Here is a 22,850-nt window from a genome sequence, read left to right as displayed (position 1 = left end):
GAAATATTACAAAAATATATTTGTGGTGACCTATTCTGTAAACATTAAGGACATACTTGGGATTCTTATGGAAAATATCTTCTCCAGAGCATTATTTTGTTTGAAGAGTAGATATAACTCTCATAGGAATGGGGCAGAGTGAAAAAAAAGTTTGATTAAAGACATGCTTGGTGATTTTATAAAAGCAAAGTTTACAAATGTCCTATCATTTTACCTCTACGTATTTCATGTTGCATCTTGTAATTCCTATTTTGAATTATTGGACTCCGCTGGGCAGACTTGTGTAGCTACAGTTATAAAAGAAATTCATTGAAAATTTGTGCTCAGATCTTTCTTCTTCTTGAGTCAGATAAACACCAAAATGTCCTGGGATGCACAAATGTAAAGCACATTGCCTTCCACTGACATTTTTGATAATCTGGTTTTTGATGAAAAGAGCATTTGAAAATTGAAGATGTTTACAGTTCTACTTCAATTCTCTTTTTCAGTTGCCTCCAGTAAATATCACTTGGAGTGTTCTACTTAGTGGGTCGGAATGGCCTTTCTGCCACCCACATTCTGAATACAAAAGTCAAGTTTCAAGTCTGATTACTTGGAGGGTAGAAAATAATAAACCTTTTGTTTGCTTGCCTGTTTCTTTTAATTCCTTGGTTTGAAATACAGAAGCAAAAACTGCGCACTCTTGAGATCATGAAAGCTGACTTATGCTATCATTATTAACCCCTTTCATTTTCCTCTTTCATTTCTTTAGGAACAGTTTACTGGGTGTCACATATCATGTCATTTTTATGTTAATGCATAAAATGCATTAGTGTTAAAATACTTGATTTAGATGTGAATTTATCACATAATGATGCCCACCTCTTAGATGAAGAAGAACTGCTAATTAATCAATGCCTGTCAAAGCATATTAACTGTAAGCATTCAAGAGGAATCAGATTAGGACCAGATACGACCCGCATTCATGCTTGCATCAAAAGTAATTATATATATATATATATACATATATATATATATATAATGATGTTTATACACTAGATAAATCAAGATGGAGATATGTAGTTTGACTATTTGAAATCAGCCTCTGATATTAACCATTGTCAAAATAGCCAACTTGCTTGTACCTCTTCCAGTATTATGTTTTGAGATATATCACTTTTGAACATATAAAGTTAAAGACCATAAAAATTACTGTTTATGAAATTAAAATTATGCGATCTGAGTATTCTGCATATGGCTGTTAGCATATAAAACTAGTTATATTACTATACACAAACATTGTGATGTTTGGAATGGAAATGGAAATAAGTTTCCATAAAGAATTATATTCTGTTATGTTGTTTCATGGAATTACCTGGAAGTAAAACACACATGAAGAAGCATTGCTGGTGTGCTGTCAAGGGCCTTATATATCCATCAACTCCCTGTTTGTAAAATAATGGTTATGTTTCTCTGGAGAACATTTCAGAGAGAAAGGGACTTTCCTAAAGGACTTGGTGAATATATTAGTATATATTAGTATATAGTATATATTAGTATATGTTATATATATTAGTATATATATATTAGTATATATAGTATATATTAGTATATATTACTAATATATTAGTTTATATATTAGTAAAAATAACCTAGAGTTTCCACAAAAGAATCCAATTCCCGAAAAAGAAAGTAGAAAATATAAATAAATAAGTAAATACACTCTCCTAAAAATGCTAAAAATGGACCTTAGTTTAGTACTTCCAACTCTAAAGCTTGTAAATGAGTGATGGTTGCTGCTTGTGTATCTATAATTAGTAGTCTTTTCACATAGTCAGTTATATAGAGCATTTATAATAGTCATTTCACTTACATAGAGGATTTATAATATATAAATTATTATATAGAGCATTTATATAGAGAAAGAGTAATTATATAGAGCATTTATAATAGAGCATTTCACATAGTCATTTTGGGGGGGGGGGGGGAGGCAAAGTTAGCCAATGAGAGAGAGACAGAAAAGAGAGAAAGGTCTTCCTTTACCATTGGTTCACCCTCCTATGGCCGTTGCGGCCAGCGCACCGCGCTGATCCGAAGCCAGGAGCCAGGTGCTTCTCCTGGTCTCCCATGTGGGTTCAGGGCCCAAGGACTTGGGACATCCTCCACTGCCTTCCTGGGCCACAGCAGAGAGCTGGACTGGAAGGGGAGCAACAGGGACAGAATCTGGCGCCCCAACTGGGACTAGAACCCAGGATGCTGGTGCCTCAAATGGAGGATTAGCCCATTGAGCCGCTGCGCCAGCCTTTTTTTTTTTTTTTTTTTTTGACAGGCAGATTGAGACAGCGAGAGAGAGAGAGAGAGAGAGAGAGAGAGAAAGGTCTTCCTTCCGTTGGTTCACCCCTCAAATGGCTGCACTGATCCTAAGCCAGGAGCCGGGTGCCTACTCCGCGTCCCCCACGCACGTAAAGGCCCAAGCACTGGGGCCATCCTCCACTGCCTTCCTGGGCCACGCAGAGAGCTAGACTGGAAAAGGAGCAACCAGGACAGAATTGGCGCCCCAACCAGGACTAGAACCCGGAGTACCAGCGCCGCAGGTGGAGGATTAGCTGAGTGAGCCGTGGTGGCAGCCCACATGGTCAGTCTTTACTTCAAACTTTGGACTCAAAAGTGGTAACTTTGCTTTTTGTATCAGAAGTTTACAGTCAACCAACAAGAGGCACTTGCTTACTTCACAGTATTTTTGAAAGCACCTGTAGGATTTTAAAAGTATTTAACCCTTTAGGCCTCTGGGGCTTTCTCATTAAGATAGCTATCATGTCTAGTAACACAAGATCATTAGACTTTTTAATTCTCAAACATTTGTATTAATAGCATTTTCCATTATAGAAACTTAAAATTTAGTACCACGTCACATCTTGACAGTACTTCTAATATAATCCAAATAGCCTGATTAGTTGGTGTCTCTATAAGATGAGAGACATAGGTCCGTCGATTTTTTCAGTTGGGCCCAAACTGGAAAAACCAAAGTCCAAGATTTACTGGAAATTTTAGAGTCCAGATTGTTTGGAACTTTGATTTTTTGAATGCCTGTCAAGAACACCAAGAAGGCTCAAAATCCAGAATATCTGGTTGAAATAAGATTCCTTAAAATCATGACATATCATAGACCAAATTTGATCATTGTTACAAGGTGATTAATCAAATCTTTGAAAATAAGCACATATTTAAATAACCCATAGCTCTTAATAAAAATGCAGCTGTTTTTGAACAATTAGAATTTAACAGACATCAAGAGAACATAATAGATTACTTTAACACATTGCTTTAACAGAGCATCAGAGTTTAATTCTATGTCAAAGAGAAATTGAGCTTCCTGTGATCTTTTGCTGTGAGGTTTCCTTCCTTTACCTTCTTTCATATTGGTGACCATGTTTCTGTGTTTCTGTGTGTAACACATCTTTAAGCATCTTTTGCAGGGCAGGATGAGTGGCAACAAATTCTTTCAGTTTCTGTTTGCTATGAAAAGTCTTAATTTCACCTTCATTCACAAATGAGAGCTTTGCAGGATATAATATTCTGGGTTGGCAGTTTTTCTCTTAGTACCTGGGCTATGTCTCGCCATTCCCTTCTAGCTTGTAGGGTTTCTGATGAGAAGTCTGCTGTGAGTCTAATTGGAGATCCTCTGAGAGTAATCTGACGTTTCTCTCTTGCACCTTTTAGAATCTTTTCTTTATGTTTCACTGTGGTGAGTTTGATTACAACGTGTTGTGGTGGGGATCTCTTTTGGTCATGTTTACTAGGGGTTCTCTGAGCTTCCTGTACTAAGATGTCTCTGTCCTTCTCCAAACCTGGGAAATTTTGTGCTAGTATCTCACTAAAAAGGCCTTCTAATTCTTTCTCCCTCTCCATGCCTTCAGGAACTCCTAGAACCCGAATGTTAGGTTTTTTAAAGGTATCCTGTAGATTCCCGACAATATATTTTAGATTTCTAATTTTCTCTTCTTTTCTTTGGTTTGCCTGTTTGCTTTCCTGCTCTCTGTCTTCTAAGTCTGATATTCTCTCTTCTGCTTCGCCCATTCTTTTTTTAAGGCTCTCTAATGTGTTTGTGATTTGATCTATTGAATTCTTCATGTCACTATGATTTCTCCTAACTATCACAGTTTCTTGTTCTACTAGTTGTTTCATTTCATTTTGATTCCTCCTTAATATTTCATTTTCATGAGAGAGATTTTCTATCTTGTCCATTAAGGATTTCTGTAGTTCAAGAATTTGTTTTTGAGAAATTCTTAGTGTTCTTATCAATTTTTTGAGATCCGCTTCTTGCATTTCTTTGATCTCATCATCTTCATAATCTTGAATTGGGGTGTCTTTTTCATTTGGGGGCATCATAATGTCTTCCTTGTTCTTGTTACCTCGGTTTTTGCATTTGTTGTTTGGCATGTTGGAGATATTTGGTTTCTTCACTGTGGTGTTTTTTCTTGTTATACTATGTCTGTGTTAAGTGGCCTGTCTGCTTTTGATGCAGCCTTAGAGGTTTGAGATGGGTGTGGCCTGAGAGCTGTGTTTGGTTCCTCAGTGTTGAGGGTGTGCCAAAGGTGACACTCCCAGGTTAGACATGGTAAATCTCTCTTTCCTTCATTCCTTTTTTTTTATTATTATTCAAAAGGCAAGTAATTCCACACAGCTGAACGTAATTGGAGGTAGTTAGCAGGTGAATGATATACCCACAGGAGCCAGAGATCGGAAGTTCTTTCCCAAGGACCACACAGGGAATCTCTGCTGCCCTCGGTGTGGGCTCCAATTCTCCTGCAGTCTCCCACTGGGTTGCCAAGTTAGATCCTAATCTCCTGTTATTTCACCTCCCCAGAGTCAGGTGTTTCTGCTAGGCTCAGGGCCGGTGCAGACCTGAGGTCGCCCTGCTTATGATGTATGTCCAAAATGGCCTATGCTTTTTGTCTTGCTGTCTTGCTCAACTTTGAGAGGTGAGCGGAGAGAGAGAAACTGGTGTCCGTATCCGTCACTTTTTTTTTTTTCTCTCTCTCTTTTAGTTAGCCTGGTGAACTTTTCCCCACGGAGTTTCAAGCCTCGTACTCTCTAGTCTCCTCTTTCTGCTTTCCCGCTGGTGTCTCTGGCTATTGAGGTTAGGCTCACCTCGCATTCCAGTGCTGGTGTGTTGATTCTGCCTCTGGGGTCCCGAACTTGGGCTCCCACGCTCTCCATGCAGGTCCACTGTGAATAATTTTAAACATGGCAACTTAAACTCTTATGTCATCCACAGTTATATATGATTTGCTGCTCATAAAACTAAAGCCTTGTTGGTTCTGTGTTTAGCTGTCCTCCTATAGGTTCCTATGGACTTTTTCCAGCCACTTCTATTGTATTCAGTACTTTGGGATGGCTCTGTAAACAGATGAAACCAATAATGTATTAACAGTACCAACTGAGAGAATTTATGGTTAACTGAGGTTACTAAAAACAAAAAGCAATTCAAATCAATTGGCAATCTACAAAAAGAGTTAAAGATTTTAAAAGCTATAATTAAAATTGCTATATTGGTCTATTATGTTATGTTATATGTGTGTACATATTGTATGTCCACATGGGCAAATTTTATTAAGAATTTTATTTTAGTTGGCTTATAGATAAGATTGTCCATAAATTTAAGCTGCTAAAATTAATCAAAGGTACATTCTAATTTGTGTGACCTGAATCTCTGCATCATATGTTTTATACTTGTTGGTAGAAAGAAACTAAAAACATTTTATATGGTTGTGCTTAAGTTTACTGCTTAAACAAACTACACCATGTTAGATATTTAAGAGGTGTTTTCAAATACATGATTCTTAAAATTTATAGAAGGCATTGGACCTTCTGGTAAATGTTTTCTTAATTTGTTATCTAATGGTTGAAACTGTTTGCTAAGTATTCATGTAATATTGCTATTGTCAGCAAGCGATCTAGGACTTGCTCCCTCATTTCTCTATTCTAAGCCCAACTTGTTCTTTCATTTCTCTATTCTCCTCAAGGTAGGAAACTAATTATATTATGAAGGAATCTGTAGGATGCACAATTTAATCTTTAGACCTTATAAAAGAGAAGACTAACATTTTTCTGTAATAGCATAGCCAAAATAAGAGCTTAAATAATAATCTCATAGCTAGATTCACTTTGCCATCAGCAAAGTATACAGTAAGTAGAAAAAACCTCCCTTTCAGACCAAAGGGAAAGAAAGTTTTAAAGTGAGAATATAATTTTCCTCATGGGCATTGTCTACCTTAGAAAAACTACTACAGAACATGCCTGTGACTATAGACTTGTAGTTCAGGCCACCGAAGATTAGAGATGGGACTTGGGCACTCCCTTGACTTGCATCCTCTGGTCTGCTTTAACACAAACCAGGAAGAAAAGAAAGCTAGGCATCAGAAGCAATGGGTGGCAGGCCTATTAATGGCTGATCTGTACAGTGATCTGCCCTCAAGGAGACCCAACAGGCCAGTCTACTGCAGTGGCTTTCAATGTGGTAAGCCTGGGCTTCAGCAGAAGTCAGCTTGTGAAGGCCCTGGCAGCTCTGCCAAGATTGGATCACTGAAAATGGACCTGCCCTGGAGTCGAAGGATGCCCAGGTCAGAGCCACAGATCTTATTGGCTCTAAGCTGAAAAGCCTTTCACTCAGCCCAGCTTCCAAAGTGACTGCTGCAGCTGAGGGGACGGCCAAGTAGGGTCAGCAACATTGCAGGCAGAACTGTAAATTTCTTGTTAGAGATGCCCCCTGCCTTTACCTGGCCAGCTCTCCTCCCAGGCCAACTAAGTAATGAAAGTCAACAGAGTGCCTTCCCCTAGGAGGTTCACACCTCCCTTAGGATGTACCCCATGTGAAGAGATAGATAGGTCTGGGCCTCTTAACTTCAAGGCCTAAAGCCCACCAGATTATTATCAAGCCCTGTCTGTCAGGTTCTATTTGCCTCTCAATCAGAAAACTTAATTGTAGCTTAGACAGCACCTTTCTTAGCTCCTCTAATAATGACTCTGTCCTTTGTTCTAGACCCTGTCTAGCGCATTTGGGCCTCATTCCTTCGTAATCATAACCTCTACTCTACCACCAATGGCTCTACTCCCAACCTGTGTGTACTGATGGTCCTCTTCCCCATTTAATGCTGTATAATTGTTCAGACCTGGTAAATGCCACTCTTAAGATCATTGGTTACTATCATCACCCTGTCTTTTATGACCTTGTCTAAATATGATCAGAGTCGGCGAACTTGGAAGGCTTCCATAGCCTTGGCAACTCATGACGACAGCCTAGGGTGGTTACTGGCGCCATAAACTAGAGTGTCAATTTGTTGGGTCAACAACAGGAGTCACTGTGCACTTGCTCCTCATGTGGGATCTCTGTCCTTAATGTGCTGTACATTGTGATTTAATGCTATAACTAGTACTCAAACAGTATGTTTCACTTTGTGTTTCTATGTGGGTGCAAACTGTTGAAATCTTTACTTAATGTATACTAAATTGATCTTCTGTATAGAAAGAGAATTGAAAATGAATCTTGAAGCAAATGGAAGGGGAGAGGGAGCGGGAGGGGGGAGGGTTGTGGGTGGGAGGGAAGATATGGGAATGGGAAGCCTTTGTAATCCATAAGCTGTACATTGGAAATTTATATTCATTAAATAAAAGTTAAAAAATAAAAAAAAGTTTACAGTCTGCAGTTTTACCCTATTTCCTAACAATGCAACACTTTCCCACAACACACCTTGAAAATTTTTTCTTAGGATATTTCTACATATAAACATAGAATTATATTATAAAACAGAACGATTTTAAATTCATAGTGATATTCTTTTCCTACTTTATCAATAGAAAATGAATATTATTATACAAAACACTTTTAAATTCATAGTGATTTTCTTTCCCTATTTTATCAACAGAAAACATTTTACTATATTTTACTGCATAATTAGAAATTAATTAGAAATTACTGATGAAAATGTTGGTACAAGTTCTATTTACAAATTCAGTGGCCAAGAAATGAAATAATGCCTAAGCAACTTTAGTATGGGTTTGTCAAATACAAAACCAAGCTTCAAGGAAATTAAAAAGCTTAATGCTTCCAAATATATTGTTTTGTGTATGTGTATGAATGTGGGATCTGTTGTCTTTATAGTCCAGGTTTTCCTATTTACTTTTAAAAGACATTCAAAACAGTGTGTACCTTTGTACCTTACCACACAGTAATTATTTGCCTACTTTAAATAAAATGTAAAAAGGAAGACTGTTTAAAAATTAATGTTCATAGAAAAATATGGAAGTGAAAAACATCTAATTAAAAACAACTTCGGTGTTTTCAGAAATGCAAAATCGCACATATTCTGTTAATTTATATTTATGTACTTCAGCAAACATATTTTAAAAGCTATAGAAGTCTTACTAAATAGATATAGTTGCTAAATGAAAATGGCTCATTTGTGTTGTATAGGCCGGTGCCGCGGCTCACTAGGCTAATCCTCCGCCTGAGGCTCCGGCACCCTGGGTTCTAGTCCCGGTTGGGGCACAGGATTCTGTCGCGGTTGCTCTTCTTCCAGTCCAGCTCTCTGCTGTGGCCCGGGAAGGCAGTGGAGGATGGCCCAGGTGCTTGAGCCCCTGTACCCTCATGGGAGACCAGGAAGAAGCACCTGGCTCCAGGCTTCGAATCAGCGCAGTAACTCTACCTGTCAAATAAAAAAATAATAAAAAATAAATACTATTCTTCTGGTGAATTATACAAAATATGATTCCAGATATCCACAGATATCCAATATCTATGTGTATTTCTGTATACTTGCTAACTATGTTAACAATTCTCTAACAATCAAAAGAAAATTTCATTCTAGAATATAAGTCTGCTCTCAAGTGGGTTTTGCTAGTATAAGGTAGTGAAGTATAAGCAGAAACCATATTGACGGTGGGAGGAGGCTATAACCTGCTTGTTAGAGGAATATTTTTCTTGTTCTCTATTCTTTTAATTATTTGAAAAATGTAAATCCGGATATATGTTACACTTTAAAACTGGTGGATAATGTTGACGTATCATCATTTTTGGGCTTTCTGAAATAATTTTGCCTATGATACTTGATTTTATAGAAATAGAAATAAGAAAGGATTGCCTCAAAGGGGAAAAACAACCTGTACCATAAACAATTGATGGAAAGAATTTAATTTTAAAAAGTCTTACATAATTGTTTTTTAATCAAATATACATAACTTTGTATTAAAGGTAACTATTTGTATTGAATATATACAATTTAAAAAGTACCTCCATTCACATAGTTATAAACTTAACTGCTATTTATCCCTAATTTTACTGTATGTTTAATAAGCTTCTTTTGGTTATGGTTTTCAGTTTGAGTACTTTTTCTGTCCTTCAGTCAGACTGTCAACTTAATAAAGGTTAAAAATCAGACAAGGTACCTATTCATTGCTCAATTTTGCTACTTTGTTATTAGACATCAGCATCTTCCCTAAAAATCCAGGACAGTAAATGAAGCCTAGTAGCAAAACAAATAAGTTTGACAACATGTATTTGTGTACTTACGCCTTCCCTCTCCTTTGTGAAAAATCCACAATTGGTAATAATCTTCATACAGAAGAGCATCAATGTCATGGTAAAGTGTGTTTCTACTTCTGGAAGTTCTTTCTATGTTTTTGTTAAGTCGGTATCTGCAGTAGTGTCTATTGACATCGGTAGTATGTTTGATGTGCTTAAATAATTGATTATAATAACTGGTCTTACAATTTCATCAACAGATATTTCATATGACATATGATCTTGCCAGTGCGGTGGTGAGGATTTTTAATCTCATCGGCATGATGCTGCTCTTGTGTCACTGGGATGGTTGTCTGCAGTTCTTGGTCCCACTACTGCAGGATTTCCCACCAGATTGCTGGGTGTCCCTCAATGAAATGGTTGTAAGTAATTCATGCTATTTTATACTCTGCTTTTATACTAAGCTTTTCAGCATTTACAATCAAATCATCTGATTACTCTTCTGTCAATTTTTGGATACAAGTAGATTTTGCATCCATGGGCATAAAATCATATAGTGTGATTTTTTTTTTACAATTAAATGTCATTGATGTAATATATTTCTGGTGGAGCATATGTTATGTCATCCATTTTGTTATTTATACTCAGGGTATGTTGAAAAATATTTTATTGCAAAGATACAAACACTCATATATAACCATGGAACAATATTCTTTCAAAAATGCCTACAGCTTTGAATAATTTCCTCCTCCTTTCAACTATTAATTTATTTATTGCCATTCACTGTGTTCAAGACAGAATTATAGGAAATGTTAAATTATAAAGACATTTGCCTTATATAGAAGCAAAGAGATATGTGTGCTACAATGATGTTTCAGGTAGTCCCTTTGGCTAGGGAAAATTTAAGGAGATGGTAGCCTTTAAACCTAAATGTACATAAATATAAAAGAGCCTTTGAAACGTAAATATGACTTGTATAGCTATTCATACTCATTTAGTTCTAGGAGTATATATTTGATCTACATAGTACAATACTCAGTGTTCACAAAGCAATTGAAACAATAGTAAATATTTTATACACATGCACATAAACATACACAAATATTCTTTTTATGTAAGCTCTTTTGTTTTCCTCCTAAATTACATGTTATTTGCATTATATTTAATAAAACATAGTTTAAGTTAGTAATGCATTTGTAAGCATTCATTTGCAAGTGATTTTTATGGGAGTTTTTTTTGAGATTTCTACAAAATATTTAACTTCTACATAAATGAAATATGAAATGTTGCTATTTTTGCAAACTGTTCTACTATTATAGTCTATAATTTTATTGTAGAATTTTTAAAGATTTATTTATTATTCAAAAGTCAGAGTTACACAGAAAAAAGAAAGGCAGAGACAGAGAGAGAGAGGTCCTCCATCCACTGGCTCAAGGGTCCGGAGCTGTGCCGATCCGAAGCCAAGAGCCAGGAGCTTCTCTGGGTTTCCCACGCGGATGCAGGGGGCTCAAGGACCTCAGCCATCTTCTACTGCTTTCCCAGACCATAGCAGAGAGCTGGATTCAAAGTGGAGCAGCAGGGCCTCCAACCAGTGCTCACAAGGGACTCTTGCACTGCAGGTGGCGCCCTCACCTGCCACACCATAGTGCCAGCCGCTTATTGTAGAATTTTAAGGACAACTTAAGGTCATAATTTTGTTTCTCCTAATAACTGTATCTTAGGCTTTGCATTTGATGTAAGAAGGGGTTTATGTTACGTGTCAAGGAGTATTATTACTTTATTTCCATTGATCACCTTCTTCTTCCCGACCTCAGTTTCTAAATCTTTTTTTACCTTTGACTTGCATCTGGAATTCGCCTGGATCTCTCATTTATTTCATTTGTATCTACTTAAATACCAGCACCTTACAGAAACCTCTCTGATCACCATTTCAAGTATGTCATGCCACTGATTTATGTGGCAATCATAAAAGCATGTCACAACACCTATATCCACTTTAATTTATTGTGTTTTCTGCATCCCTCACACCGTTATGTAAATTCAGAGATTATCTGTTTTCTTCTGTTCTATATCTCCAGTGCTGTGTTAGTCTGTTTTGGGCTTCTGTAATAGCATAGCAAATGGTTAATTTATAATGAACAGAAATTCATTTTTTTCAGAGCTTCAGAGCCTGGGAAGTCCAAGATCAAGATACCAGAAGGTTTGGTCTCTGTTTCCACAAGGCATCTTATTGTTATGCCACCTGGAAAGGAGCAGTATTGTTTCTCAGGTGGCAGAAAGTAGAAGTTCGGAAACCACTCTCACAAACCTTCTTTATAGAGGTGCTAATCTATCCTTGAGGGTGGAGCCCTCAAACCTAAACATCCCCCATTAGATCCTGCCTCCCAACACTGCTGCCTCGGGAGTTGAGTTTCCAACACAAGAATGCTGGAAGATGCATTCAGACCTCAGCAAGTTGTCTAGACCTAAAGTGCCTGACACATTAATTGTTTTAACTTCGTGATCCATCAACAGTTTATTTGAGAAATGTTTCTGTATGAGTTTTTATGGCTATAGAACAAATGACAAAACAGTCTGTTGAGCTCACTTTTCAAATCTCTGATGCCTCCATGATTATAGATCTGTCACTTTACTGATTTTTAGGAGCAAAAATTTGTGTTAAAGTGGTAATAAAGGCATTTTTGGAGAAGAAAAATGCAGTGGCTCTAAAATCAGAGTAATGATTAAGTGCATAGTACAAAAACACTAGTACTACTGACAAAAGATGATTCATCATTGGCACAAACCAATATTTAATCAAGCAAATAGTTATTATTTAAAATTCTCTCTAAGTGTCTGTCAGAAAATAGCTATTGCAATCATTGGAAGAGTAAGAGAACTATTGAAGTATCTATAAATTACATATAATTATATAATTATAATGGAGGGCAGTATTTTACTTAACTAATGATAAATGATTTTGTTGAACAAAAAGTTTAATGACCTTTTCATGTTTCTTTACATATGTTTGCCTGTGCTACATGTGTGTGTTGCATTTAAGTAATGTAGCCTTCATTATATCCTTATGTTATACAAAATAGCTCTCCTGAAGTTGCAATCCATTTCTTAGCCTTTTACTTTTCTTTTTGAAAGCAGATTTACTTATGAAATTGACTTTTAATTTACTTTGTTTTGACAATATTTCTTTGTATAAATTTAATGTAGATGACAGGAAACAGTTAAATCTGTGTTCAAATACAAAGACCAGAAGTGCTTTTAGATAGTGAAAGAGTCATATGAAGAAGATAACAACCATAAAAAGGTAAATTTTGTATCCAGAGAGAATCTTAATGGTGTTATTTCATTTTGAAGATATATCTTACTATCATAAAGTTACATAGTTCAAGAAATCTTTCATTACAAAGCAAAAATGTAAAGTGTACTGATACCAAAAGAGAGTTATAATGGAGTTAAAAAGCACCCTACATTTATATGGCATTCTAAATATGCATTTTATTCCATTACCATAAGCAACAGAAAGAGATAAGCACAATTATGCTCCATTTCATAGTTCATAAAACTAAAACTTTTAAAAGTCAAGTGAATAATTCAGTGTCACACAGATAGAGTATATGACTAAGGAATATATATATATATATATATATATATATATATATAACTAAGGAATATATATATATATAACTCCATCCTTTCTGCTCTAATCTACATTACAATGTCTTATGTTGCATAAATTATATAAAAACAAGAAAAATATTGAAAAACAAAATCTGTAATCAAGGTTACAGAAAAACTCATTCTAAAGTTAGTCTTTGAGCACTGACACTGAAGAGTGTCAAGAATGATGTTTTTCTAGAATCTTAAAAACAAAATTGAATTGGGAAAGTGAAAGTTGAAAATCTAGATGAAAATAAATGCAGGGTATACTAATCATTATGGGGTATGAGCTTTATAATTATGCTTTGCTCTTGGGCTGGTGATGTAGTACAGAAGACTAAGCCTCTGCTTGTGATGTATGTATTTGTATCAAAGTGCCATTTCAAGTTCCAGCTGCTTTGCTTTTGATCCAGCTTCCTGCTAATGTGCTGGAAAAGTAATGGTTGATGGCCAAAGTGATTGGGATGCTGCCAGTATGCGGGAGACCCAGATGGAATTCCTGGCTCCTGACTTTGGCATGGCCTAGTTCTAGCTGTTGTAGCCATTTGGGGAGTAAACCAGCAGACATAACATTTCTCTCTCTATCTGTCTCACCCTCTCTCTCTATGACATTGACCATTCTAAAAATATGTGAAACAATCTTTAAAAAATAATTATTCTTTGAAATTTAGATTTAGTACTAAATTATTTATTAGGAATGGTGTGTTTAGATATTGCATATATTTATCTTCTTTTTCTTATCTCCTACCTTTAAATGATTATGTCTTTTTTTTTTCCAAAGAAACCTTTTAAAGAATACAAACTTCATGCATTTTATAACTACAAGTTTAGGAATATAGTGATTCTTCCCACCATACCCACCCTCTCACCCACACTCAACTCTATACTAAGAGTTCAGCATTCTGCACGATACAAAAACAAAAAACAAACAAACAAAAAAAAAAACAAAAAACAAAGAAAGTTCCTCAACAGTTGAGACAAGGCCTGTTCAAAGTCATTGCATCTTTGCATCTCGAAGTTAATTCATTTTGTTTTAGAAACGTAATTAACTTTAAAGAAGCACCCAAGAATGATGCATCTTTTGCAAGCACTTATACGTAATTATAAAACAACCCTTTGAGGACAGAGGTCCTACATGGGAAGTTAGTGCACAATGATTCCTGTTGTTAATTTAACAATTAACACTATTATATATTACTTAAGTGATCACCAGAGACTCTTGACATGAGCTGGCATTTGAATCCACAAACTCTGTCAGTATTTAAACAAGGCCATAAGCAAAGTAGAAGTCCTCTCCTCCTTTCAGAGAAAAGTACATCCTTCTTTAATGATCACTTCTTTCCACTGGGGTCTCACCCAATGAGATCCTTCATCTAGGACATTTTTGTCACAGTGTCTTGGCTTTCCATGCCTGAAATGAACTCATGGGCTTTTCAACCAGAAAAGAATGCCTTAAGGGCTGATTCTGAGGTCAGAATGCTACTTAAAGTGATTGTCATTCTATGAGTCTGCTGTGTGAACTGCTTCCCATGTTGGAGCATGCACTCCTTTTTAATTATATCTATTATTATTGCCATACATTCAATCCTATCCATATTTTCACGACCCACCTTAAGGGGATTTGATGTCCCATGGCAAGTTTCTAAACTGCATCCTTATAAGTAAGTCCATAGGAATATATCCAGAACTATAAAGGTTTATGATTACAAATTCCATACACTTAATAATTACAGCCTTGGGAAAATGGTGATTCTTCCCCACATGCCTGCCTTCCTACCCATACTCACACCCCTCTTCCTCCTCCCTCTATTCCCACTCTTATTTTTTACTTAGATCTATTTTCAATGACTTTATAAATATATGTTTTTGCTTCTTTAGCTATGTTTTCATTTATACTCATAACCTTATACACACACACACACACATATATATATATATGTATCCATATCCCTCTAGTTAGCTTTTCATATATACCTATGATGAGAAACTCATAGTCAACACAATAATAATACTATGTTTTTAATTATGGTGTTAGTAGTTTGCTTGCTATAATTATTCTATATTAACTATTTCTAATCTTCATTTTATTCTATACAAAAAGTTTAATTTCTCCTTCATGATCTTTATTATTTCCTCATTAAAATAACTCTTTAACTGTTTCTTAAAAATGCCGATCCCTTACCATGGTGGCCTATTACGTTTTTCTGGTAGGCTGGTTTAATATTTTCCATTTCAGGATACCAAAACTATTGAATAAAATAAACCTTTCATTAAGCACTTGATTAATTTCCCTGAAATTATTAATATGACTAGTGAAGTCCTCCCATATTTTATAAGATTTGACATATATTTGATATATCATGTATTAAAATTTAACTTTCAAAAGGAGATAATCTTTTATTATTAGCTTTTATGGCCTCTTTTGGTCCCTCTAAAGGCCAGAGAGAATTTTAAACAAATTATGCTTCAGCTTTCCTAGCTTAATAAAAAACTACAATTCCTTTTATCTAAATTAAGAAATATGCTAATCAAAATCTAGTAATTTTGAAATATCTCTGCCTGTCCATCTGTAGGTCCTCTTAGAACCCTTCTAAATTTTTATAATCAAGGAATTTGAATTCTGCACTGTAATAAAAATAGGTAAGGAAGAACTTATTTTATAGAATGAAATCACTTCCCAATATGCCAACAGAAACAAGGTATTCATTTTCTTTTGTATTCCATTAAAGAAATTACTGAAATATGTTTAGTAGTTTACTTACAAATCATCCATCATGGAATTCTTCAGAATGTTTTAAGTTTGGCTATAGTTAGAGCTTTGTCTTCCATTTGGACCCTGCTCTTCTTCATTGGAAATTGTGTTGGTTTCAACATCTTAGTAAGAATACTTTCTATATTTTCGCCATCAAGATCTTTCACTGCTTATGTAGTTTTGAAATATTTATGATTATTTCCAAAATCTTTTCCATATCTACAGAAGGCTGAGAAAACCACTGGCTGGCATCTTTTATTGTACAAGAAAAACTACATGTAGGCAAGCTAAAGCTATCATGAAAGGAGGATATAATAGGCAGATTCATTCTTTAGGCATCATCTATCCTGCATCCAAATTGATGCAACATGTCTTCTGAGCCCATGTCCAGCACATGCCAGAGAAAAGTCTCTAAGAATGTTACACTATCAAACAACTCTAAATTCTAAAATGGTTCTAAAATAAATAATTAGTTCCAAAATAAAGAATTCATAGTCTAACTTTTGATTCATCCCATGAGGCAATTCCATGTAAAGACATGTGAAAATCTAACTTTTAATACAGAAGTAGCAGCAGGAACCAATCTTTTATCTGAAACTATTTCAAATGTATCTACTTAGGATACTAAAAACCTACATGAAGGAGCCATTCATACAGGATCTATACTTTTCAGAGTATACTTGGCACGTAATATCTTGAAATGGACTGTGTTTGTGGTAACAACTTGTCTTAAGATGTTCACGTAATGCTTGGATAATATTGATAAAATAAAATTTGTAATTTCCAGTACTTCTCTTTTGAGAGAAACCTTAAACCTTTTTGGCACTCTTTCAACAGATCCTGATATTCAAAATCCATTGTGGGAGCCCTGCCAAAATTCCCTGACATGAACCACAGCTTGCCCTGATAAAAAAGCACCAGCTAGCAGAGGGGCATTGGAACCCCCACAGACCCAGCCCACTTTCCTCAACCTTTCATGACATGTTGTAGTTATACTGTCACTCAAGTTGTACTAATTCATTTAATGAAAGGGATTGGAGATAGTTTTTGGTTAAGAGTAAAAATATAAATTTTCATTTTAAACTCATATTAATTTTATACTGGACATAAAATAACTGGTGCAACTCAGGGAATGAGGTTACAAAACAGATAAGGAAAGATGTGTGGCTAAACAGAATATTCTGGAGCACTTGTTCTCTGGTTGAGGTCTCCAGGCTTACTCTCAGGAAGTCCATGTATTACAGCAAAACTCTTGGAAGTATGTATGTGTTGGTGATAGTTTTAAATTTCGGTTTAAGTGCATTATAAATATAGGGTTTTTGGAATGCCCCACATGTGGAGTCTGAATTTGTTTGCTAGAGTATGTGTGCTATTAGAAGTAAATTCAAATAATTCTGGCTCATGAGTTTAATAAATAAATGATGCATTTATATGAAATAAAGGCTTAAATGTTGTACAGAATTTTCACTGAAGTCAAAAAGAAAAAAATAGCAAACTGATTCACTCATTACATAGCACACATTCAAAAAAAAATTAGTGGCATAACAGCACTGAATTATATTGTATAAAATTATTTGTTTTCAGAAAACAACATTGTCCATCCTAATAAATTTATATTAAAACATCCCTGATTTATTATTTAGTTAGTATTTGATATGTAAAATTATGTATTACAAAACTATAAGGGGGAATTCTTTATCTAGCTTTCATTTTTTCATACGAGTTTTTAGAAAATATTTATTTTATTTATTTGAAAGTAGAAGGAGAGACAGAGAACGTCCATTCTCTGGTTCACTGGCAGATGGCCCAAATGACCAAGGCAGGACAAGATGGAAGCAAGGCACCTAGGACTCCATCTGGGCCTTTCCCATGTGTAACAGGTGTAACAGGGACCCAAGTACTTGGGCCATCTCCTGTTGCTTTCCCAGGAACTTCAGCAGGGATTGGAAGTGGAATGGCTGCAACTCCAATCAGTGCTCTGAAATGCTGATGCTGCAAACTGCAGCTTAACCTGCTGCACCACATGTGGGCCCCAATCTAGTTCTATAGCCATATATATTTGTGTATATGATAATCCAGATAACTTAAGCCAATACAAGGTTTCTCATTGTACTGTTTTTATTTCATTGTGATTTGAAGGAATCTAATTAGTCTAATTAATCTTCAAAAATGCTGTAATCTAGAGCAAAGGATTTGCCTTGCAGGTATCTATGTACTCCACAGAAGATAATTATTTTACTATGCATTTTAAGTATTTTCCTTTGCACATGTTTTTGTGTTGTTTTGTTTTGTGGTGTTTTGTTGTTGCTGTTGTTGTGTGTGAGGTGGAGTGGGAGGGAGGAGTAAGGGAGGGAGGGAGAAAGAGAGGGAGAAAGAATGACCATGAGACCAAGAGACAGGCAAACTACTGGTTCACTCACCAGATGTATTTAATAACCGGAAGTAGGTCAGGGGCATAAGTGAGTGCAGGGTACTCAATCTAGGTTTACCTCATCCATGGAAAGGACAAAATTACTTGAGCCATCACCCGCTGCCTCCTAGAGTATACATTGGCAGGAAACTGGAATCTGGAGCCACAGCTAGGATTCAAACCCATGTACTACAGTGTGAAACCAGGCATCGTAACTGGTGTGTTAAAGGTTAGGCCAAATGCTCACCTCTAGGATAGTTTCTGATTTAATAATTTATATGCCAAAATATTTTCTCAAATATAATCACAGATCAAGTTATGTGCTAAAGTATAGCATTTTCTGATTTATTAAGTCTAATGCAGTGAGCTTTTAATTTTCTTGATTTCTATTAAAATACCAATATTTTCTAGAAAAAATAAGAAGTATGAACCATATTAACAAAGAATACTGGAGAAAAAGTTATAAAAGGACTAAAAAGTTCTCATTGATAAAATCTCCATGGTGAAAATAAGGACTACTACACAATTTCAATTTCATTTGACCCAGTGTGGCAGGAACACTTACTAACAACCAAGTAGCAACACACTTTCTCCACATTATCCAACTTCCCTCCAGTTAGATGGGCCCTTCTGTCAGTTATGTATAACGTGCTGCAATTGGCAATATCAAATGTTTAAAATTTATTTTATTTTTAAAAATCAGATTAACATATAATCCTTAAACATTTTATTAGCTAGAATACAGTGTCTCAATGCATATATACAATATCAACCTATCAAACCTGGCAATTAGCCTTTCCATTTTCTTTTCTTTGTGTTTGTGAGCCTACTTTAGTTCTTTATACAGTAGGTAATGTGTTGTGAATTTTAGTCATCGCGTGCTGTGGAACCCTAGAATCTGTTAAATCTCTCAGATTACATTTGGTTACCCTTTATTCAGCTTCTCATCTTTCCTCCCCTCACCGTTATCAGCCTCTACTAATGACACTATTCTTTTATAAGATTTAATCATTTACTTGAAAGACAGAGTCACAGAGAAAGAGGGAGAGAGAGAGAGAGAGAGAGAGAGAGAGCACACTTCATCCTCTTGTTCACTCCCAGATGGTCACAGTGACCAGGGCTAAGCCAGGCCGAAGTCAGGACCTAGGAGCTTCATCTGGGTCTCCCATGTGAGTGGCAGGGACCCAAGCACTTGAGCCATCTTTTGCTGCTTTTCCCAGGACATTAGCAGGTAGCTGGATCCGAAGTTGAACAGCTGGGACCGGAACTAGCGTTCGTATTGGATGCTGGCATCACAGGTAGTGGCTTTACCTGCTATGCTACAGCACTGCAGCTCTGGTCCCTGCCAATCACATTGTTATGTTCAGACTATTTCTCTCTCTCTTTCTCTCTCTCTCTTTCTCTCTCTCTCTTTTTTAAACTTCCACGTATGTTGGAGAACATGCGTGGTTTTTTTTTTTCTGTATCTGTCTTATTTCACCTAACTGAATGACCAAAATTTTAAATACTAGCCTAAGCATTGTGTTTTTTTCATTTCTGTGCTGTTTTTTAGCGTTTTTCCTTTTATTACTGTCACAAATCTAAAATAATTTAATAGAGAAAAGCAATTATAGCCTCATGCTTTTTCTGGATTTCTCATATATATGAATCTCGCTTGGAATATATTGTTTTGAATTGATGTAAATGGGGATAAACTATTAACATTGTCTTCGAATTAGGAATCAACAGAATAGCATATACTTTCTACTGTATTAGTTTGCTTAAGAGATAAGTGGATATGAGGCAGTTCATATGAACTTCCTCTCTTTCCAAACAATCAAAGGTTATCATTCTATTTTAGGAACAAGGGAGTCTTAAACAGACTTGAATTATGTAGCGAAAGTTGCTTGTGTTTAGATAATTTTCAAGATAAGTACATATAGTGACTTCCTACGTTGGAAGACTCCCCCACAGTTTTCTCCTCTTCTATTCCGTGTCATCTTTTTTTTTTTTTTTTTTTTTTTTTTTTTTTTTGACAGGCAGAGTGGATAGTGAGAGAGAGAGACAGAGAGAAAGGTCTTCCTTTGCTGTTGATTCACCCTCCAATGGCTGCCGCGGTAGACGCGCTGTGGCCCGCGCACCACGCTGATCCGATGGCAGGAGCCAGGTGCTTATCCTGGTCTCCCATGGGTTGCAGGGCCCAAGCACTTGGGCCATCCTCCACTGCACTCCCTGGCCACAGCAGAGAGCTGGCCTGGAAGAGGGGCATCCAGGTCAGAATCCGGTGCCCCGACCGGGACTAGAACCTGGTGTGCCGGCGCTGCAAGGCGGAGGATTAGCCTAGTGAGCCACGGCGCCGGCCCCGTGTCATCTTAATTTTCTCTTGCCACAACCACTGACCTAATATGCTAAGTATGTGAAAGAATCAGAAGTGACATGAAGAAAGTCACATAGTAGTGAGGGGTGTAAGAAAGAAGAAAAGGAAAAATTTTTGAATCATTGGCCAGTCTTCATTTTGCTTTGAGGAAATGGCTCCTGATAGAAATATGTTTGATTTAAATTATATTAAAATTTTTATATTTCTTTAATATATTTATTTAATATATATTAAAATTGATCATCTCAGTTTTCCAGATACTAATTTTTTTCTCCAGTTGTTTTTTTTTTTTTTTTCCTTTTTGAGAGGTAGAGAGAGAGAAGTCTCCCATCTACTGGTTCACTCCCCAAATGTCCTCAACGACCATTGTTGGATAAGTCCAAAGCATAGAACTTATCGTTCAATTAAGGTCTCCCTCTGAGTGACGGGGATGCAATAGCTTGAGCCATCATCTGCTGCTTCCTTGGGTGTGCATTCGCAGGAAACTGAAATTTGGAGCAAAGCAGGGACATAAAGCCAGGCACTCAGATACAGAACGTGGGCATCCTAATCAGTGTCTTAACCATTAAGCCAAATACCTGCCACTAGTACCTATATGTGTGTGTGTATGTGTGTGTTTGTATTTGTGCTTTTACTCTAAAGTCTGATATTTATTCACTTTTTTTGCTAAAGACATTTTCAAATGAAAGTATAACATAATGGGGAAAATTACCATTTCAAATACCAATTACCAGAAGTAAGCATTAACATGTCATTTAATGATATTTTCATTCTGTCTAAAACTTTTTAAATCCTTTACTCTACTAGGTTATAAATTACTAGAGAAAAATAAATGCTTTTTAAATTAATTTAGTTTTTAAAAAAATTTTAAGGTAAACAAATTTCATGTGTTTCATACAGATTTAGGAAGGAAGTGATACTCCCCACCCAACACTCCCGCCCACCCATGCTCCCACCATTCCTCCTCCTTCCTCTCTATTCCTTCTCTTAATTTTTACGATGATCTATTTTCAGTTTACTTTATACTCAGATTCATCTACTCAGAGTGTAAATGAACCCTACACTAAGTAAAGAGTTCAACAAATAGTAAAAGGAAAAAAAAAACAACAACAACAAAAAAAACACTGTTCCTCAACAGTAGAGACAAGGGCTGTAAACAATAGTCAAATCTCAAAATATCAATTTCACTCCTGTACATTGCATTTTTTGGTACTGTGTAAGTTACTAGAGATCAAGGGAAATTATGGTTTTAGTCTTTTTGGGACTGGCTTATTTCACTAAGTGTAATGGTTTCTAGTTATATCTATTTATTTCATTCTTTTTTACAGCTGAGTAATATTTCATTATACACACACACATATACACATACCACAATTTCTTTATCCAGTCATCAGTTGATGGAAATCTGGGTTGATTCCACATCATAGCTATTGTTAGTTCAGCTGCTATAAGCCTAGGGATACAGATAATTCTTTCATATGCTGATTTCATTTTGTTCAGGTAAATGGCCAGGAGTGGGATTGCTGGGTCATATGGTATATCTATTTTCAGCCTTCTGAAGTATTTCTATACTGTCTTCCACAGTGGCTGTGCTAGTTTTCATTCCCACCAACAATGGATTAGGGTACCTTTTCCCCCACATCCTCACCAGCATTCATTGTTTTATGATTTCTGAGTAAGAGCCATTCTAACTGGGGGGAGGTGAAATCTCATTGTGGTTTTGATTTGCATTTCCCTGATTGCTGGTGATCCTGAGCATTCTTTCATGTGTCTGTTGACCATTTGAATTCCCTTTTTTGGAAAATGCCTGTGCAAAAGTCCTTGCCCATTCCTTAGCTAGATCGTTTGTTTTGTTGTTGTTGAGTTTCTTGAGCTCTATATAGATTCTAGATATAATCCTTTATCAGCTGCATAGTTTTGAGTTCCAAATACTAAGATTTTTTTAAAGATTTATTTATTTAACTGGCAGAGTTTCAGAGAGAGAGAGAGCGAAAGTAAGAGAAAGAGAGAGATCTTACATCCACAGGCTCACTCCCCAAATGGCTGCAACAGCTGGGACTGGACCAGAATTTCATCTAGGTCTCCCACATAGGTGGAAGTAACCCAGATACTTGGGCCATCTGACACTGCTTTCTCAGGTGTATTAGCACTACTGAGACTCAAACTGGCTCTCAGATAG

The 22,850-nt window shown here is 36.2% G+C and overlaps 1 protein-coding gene and 1 pseudogene across 1 annotated transcript in view; one reads left to right on the top strand and one right to left on the bottom strand.

The window, feature by feature from the left end:
• HCN1 (hyperpolarization activated cyclic nucleotide gated potassium channel 1) overlaps window positions 1–22,850 on the top strand; it is a 406,216-nt gene that overhangs the window by 232,967 nt on the left and 150,399 nt on the right. Inside the window, exon 3 of the mRNA XM_062211814.1 lies at window positions 9,760–9,921. Within this exon, the coding sequence (XP_062067798.1) occupies window positions 9,760–9,921 (162 nt within the window). The remainder of the gene's footprint in view (window positions 1–9,759; window positions 9,922–22,850) is intronic.
• On the bottom strand, window positions 15,948–17,140 carry LOC133774688 (cyclin-C-like; annotated as a pseudogene).

Source organism: Lepus europaeus, chromosome 15 (assembly GCF_033115175.1).
Source record: "Lepus europaeus isolate LE1 chromosome 15, mLepTim1.pri, whole genome shotgun sequence".
NCBI lineage: Eukaryota > Metazoa > Chordata > Mammalia > Lagomorpha > Leporidae > Lepus > Lepus europaeus.
The sequence above is the reverse complement of the archived record's forward strand: the minus strand, read 5'-3'. Positions and strand labels throughout refer to the sequence as shown.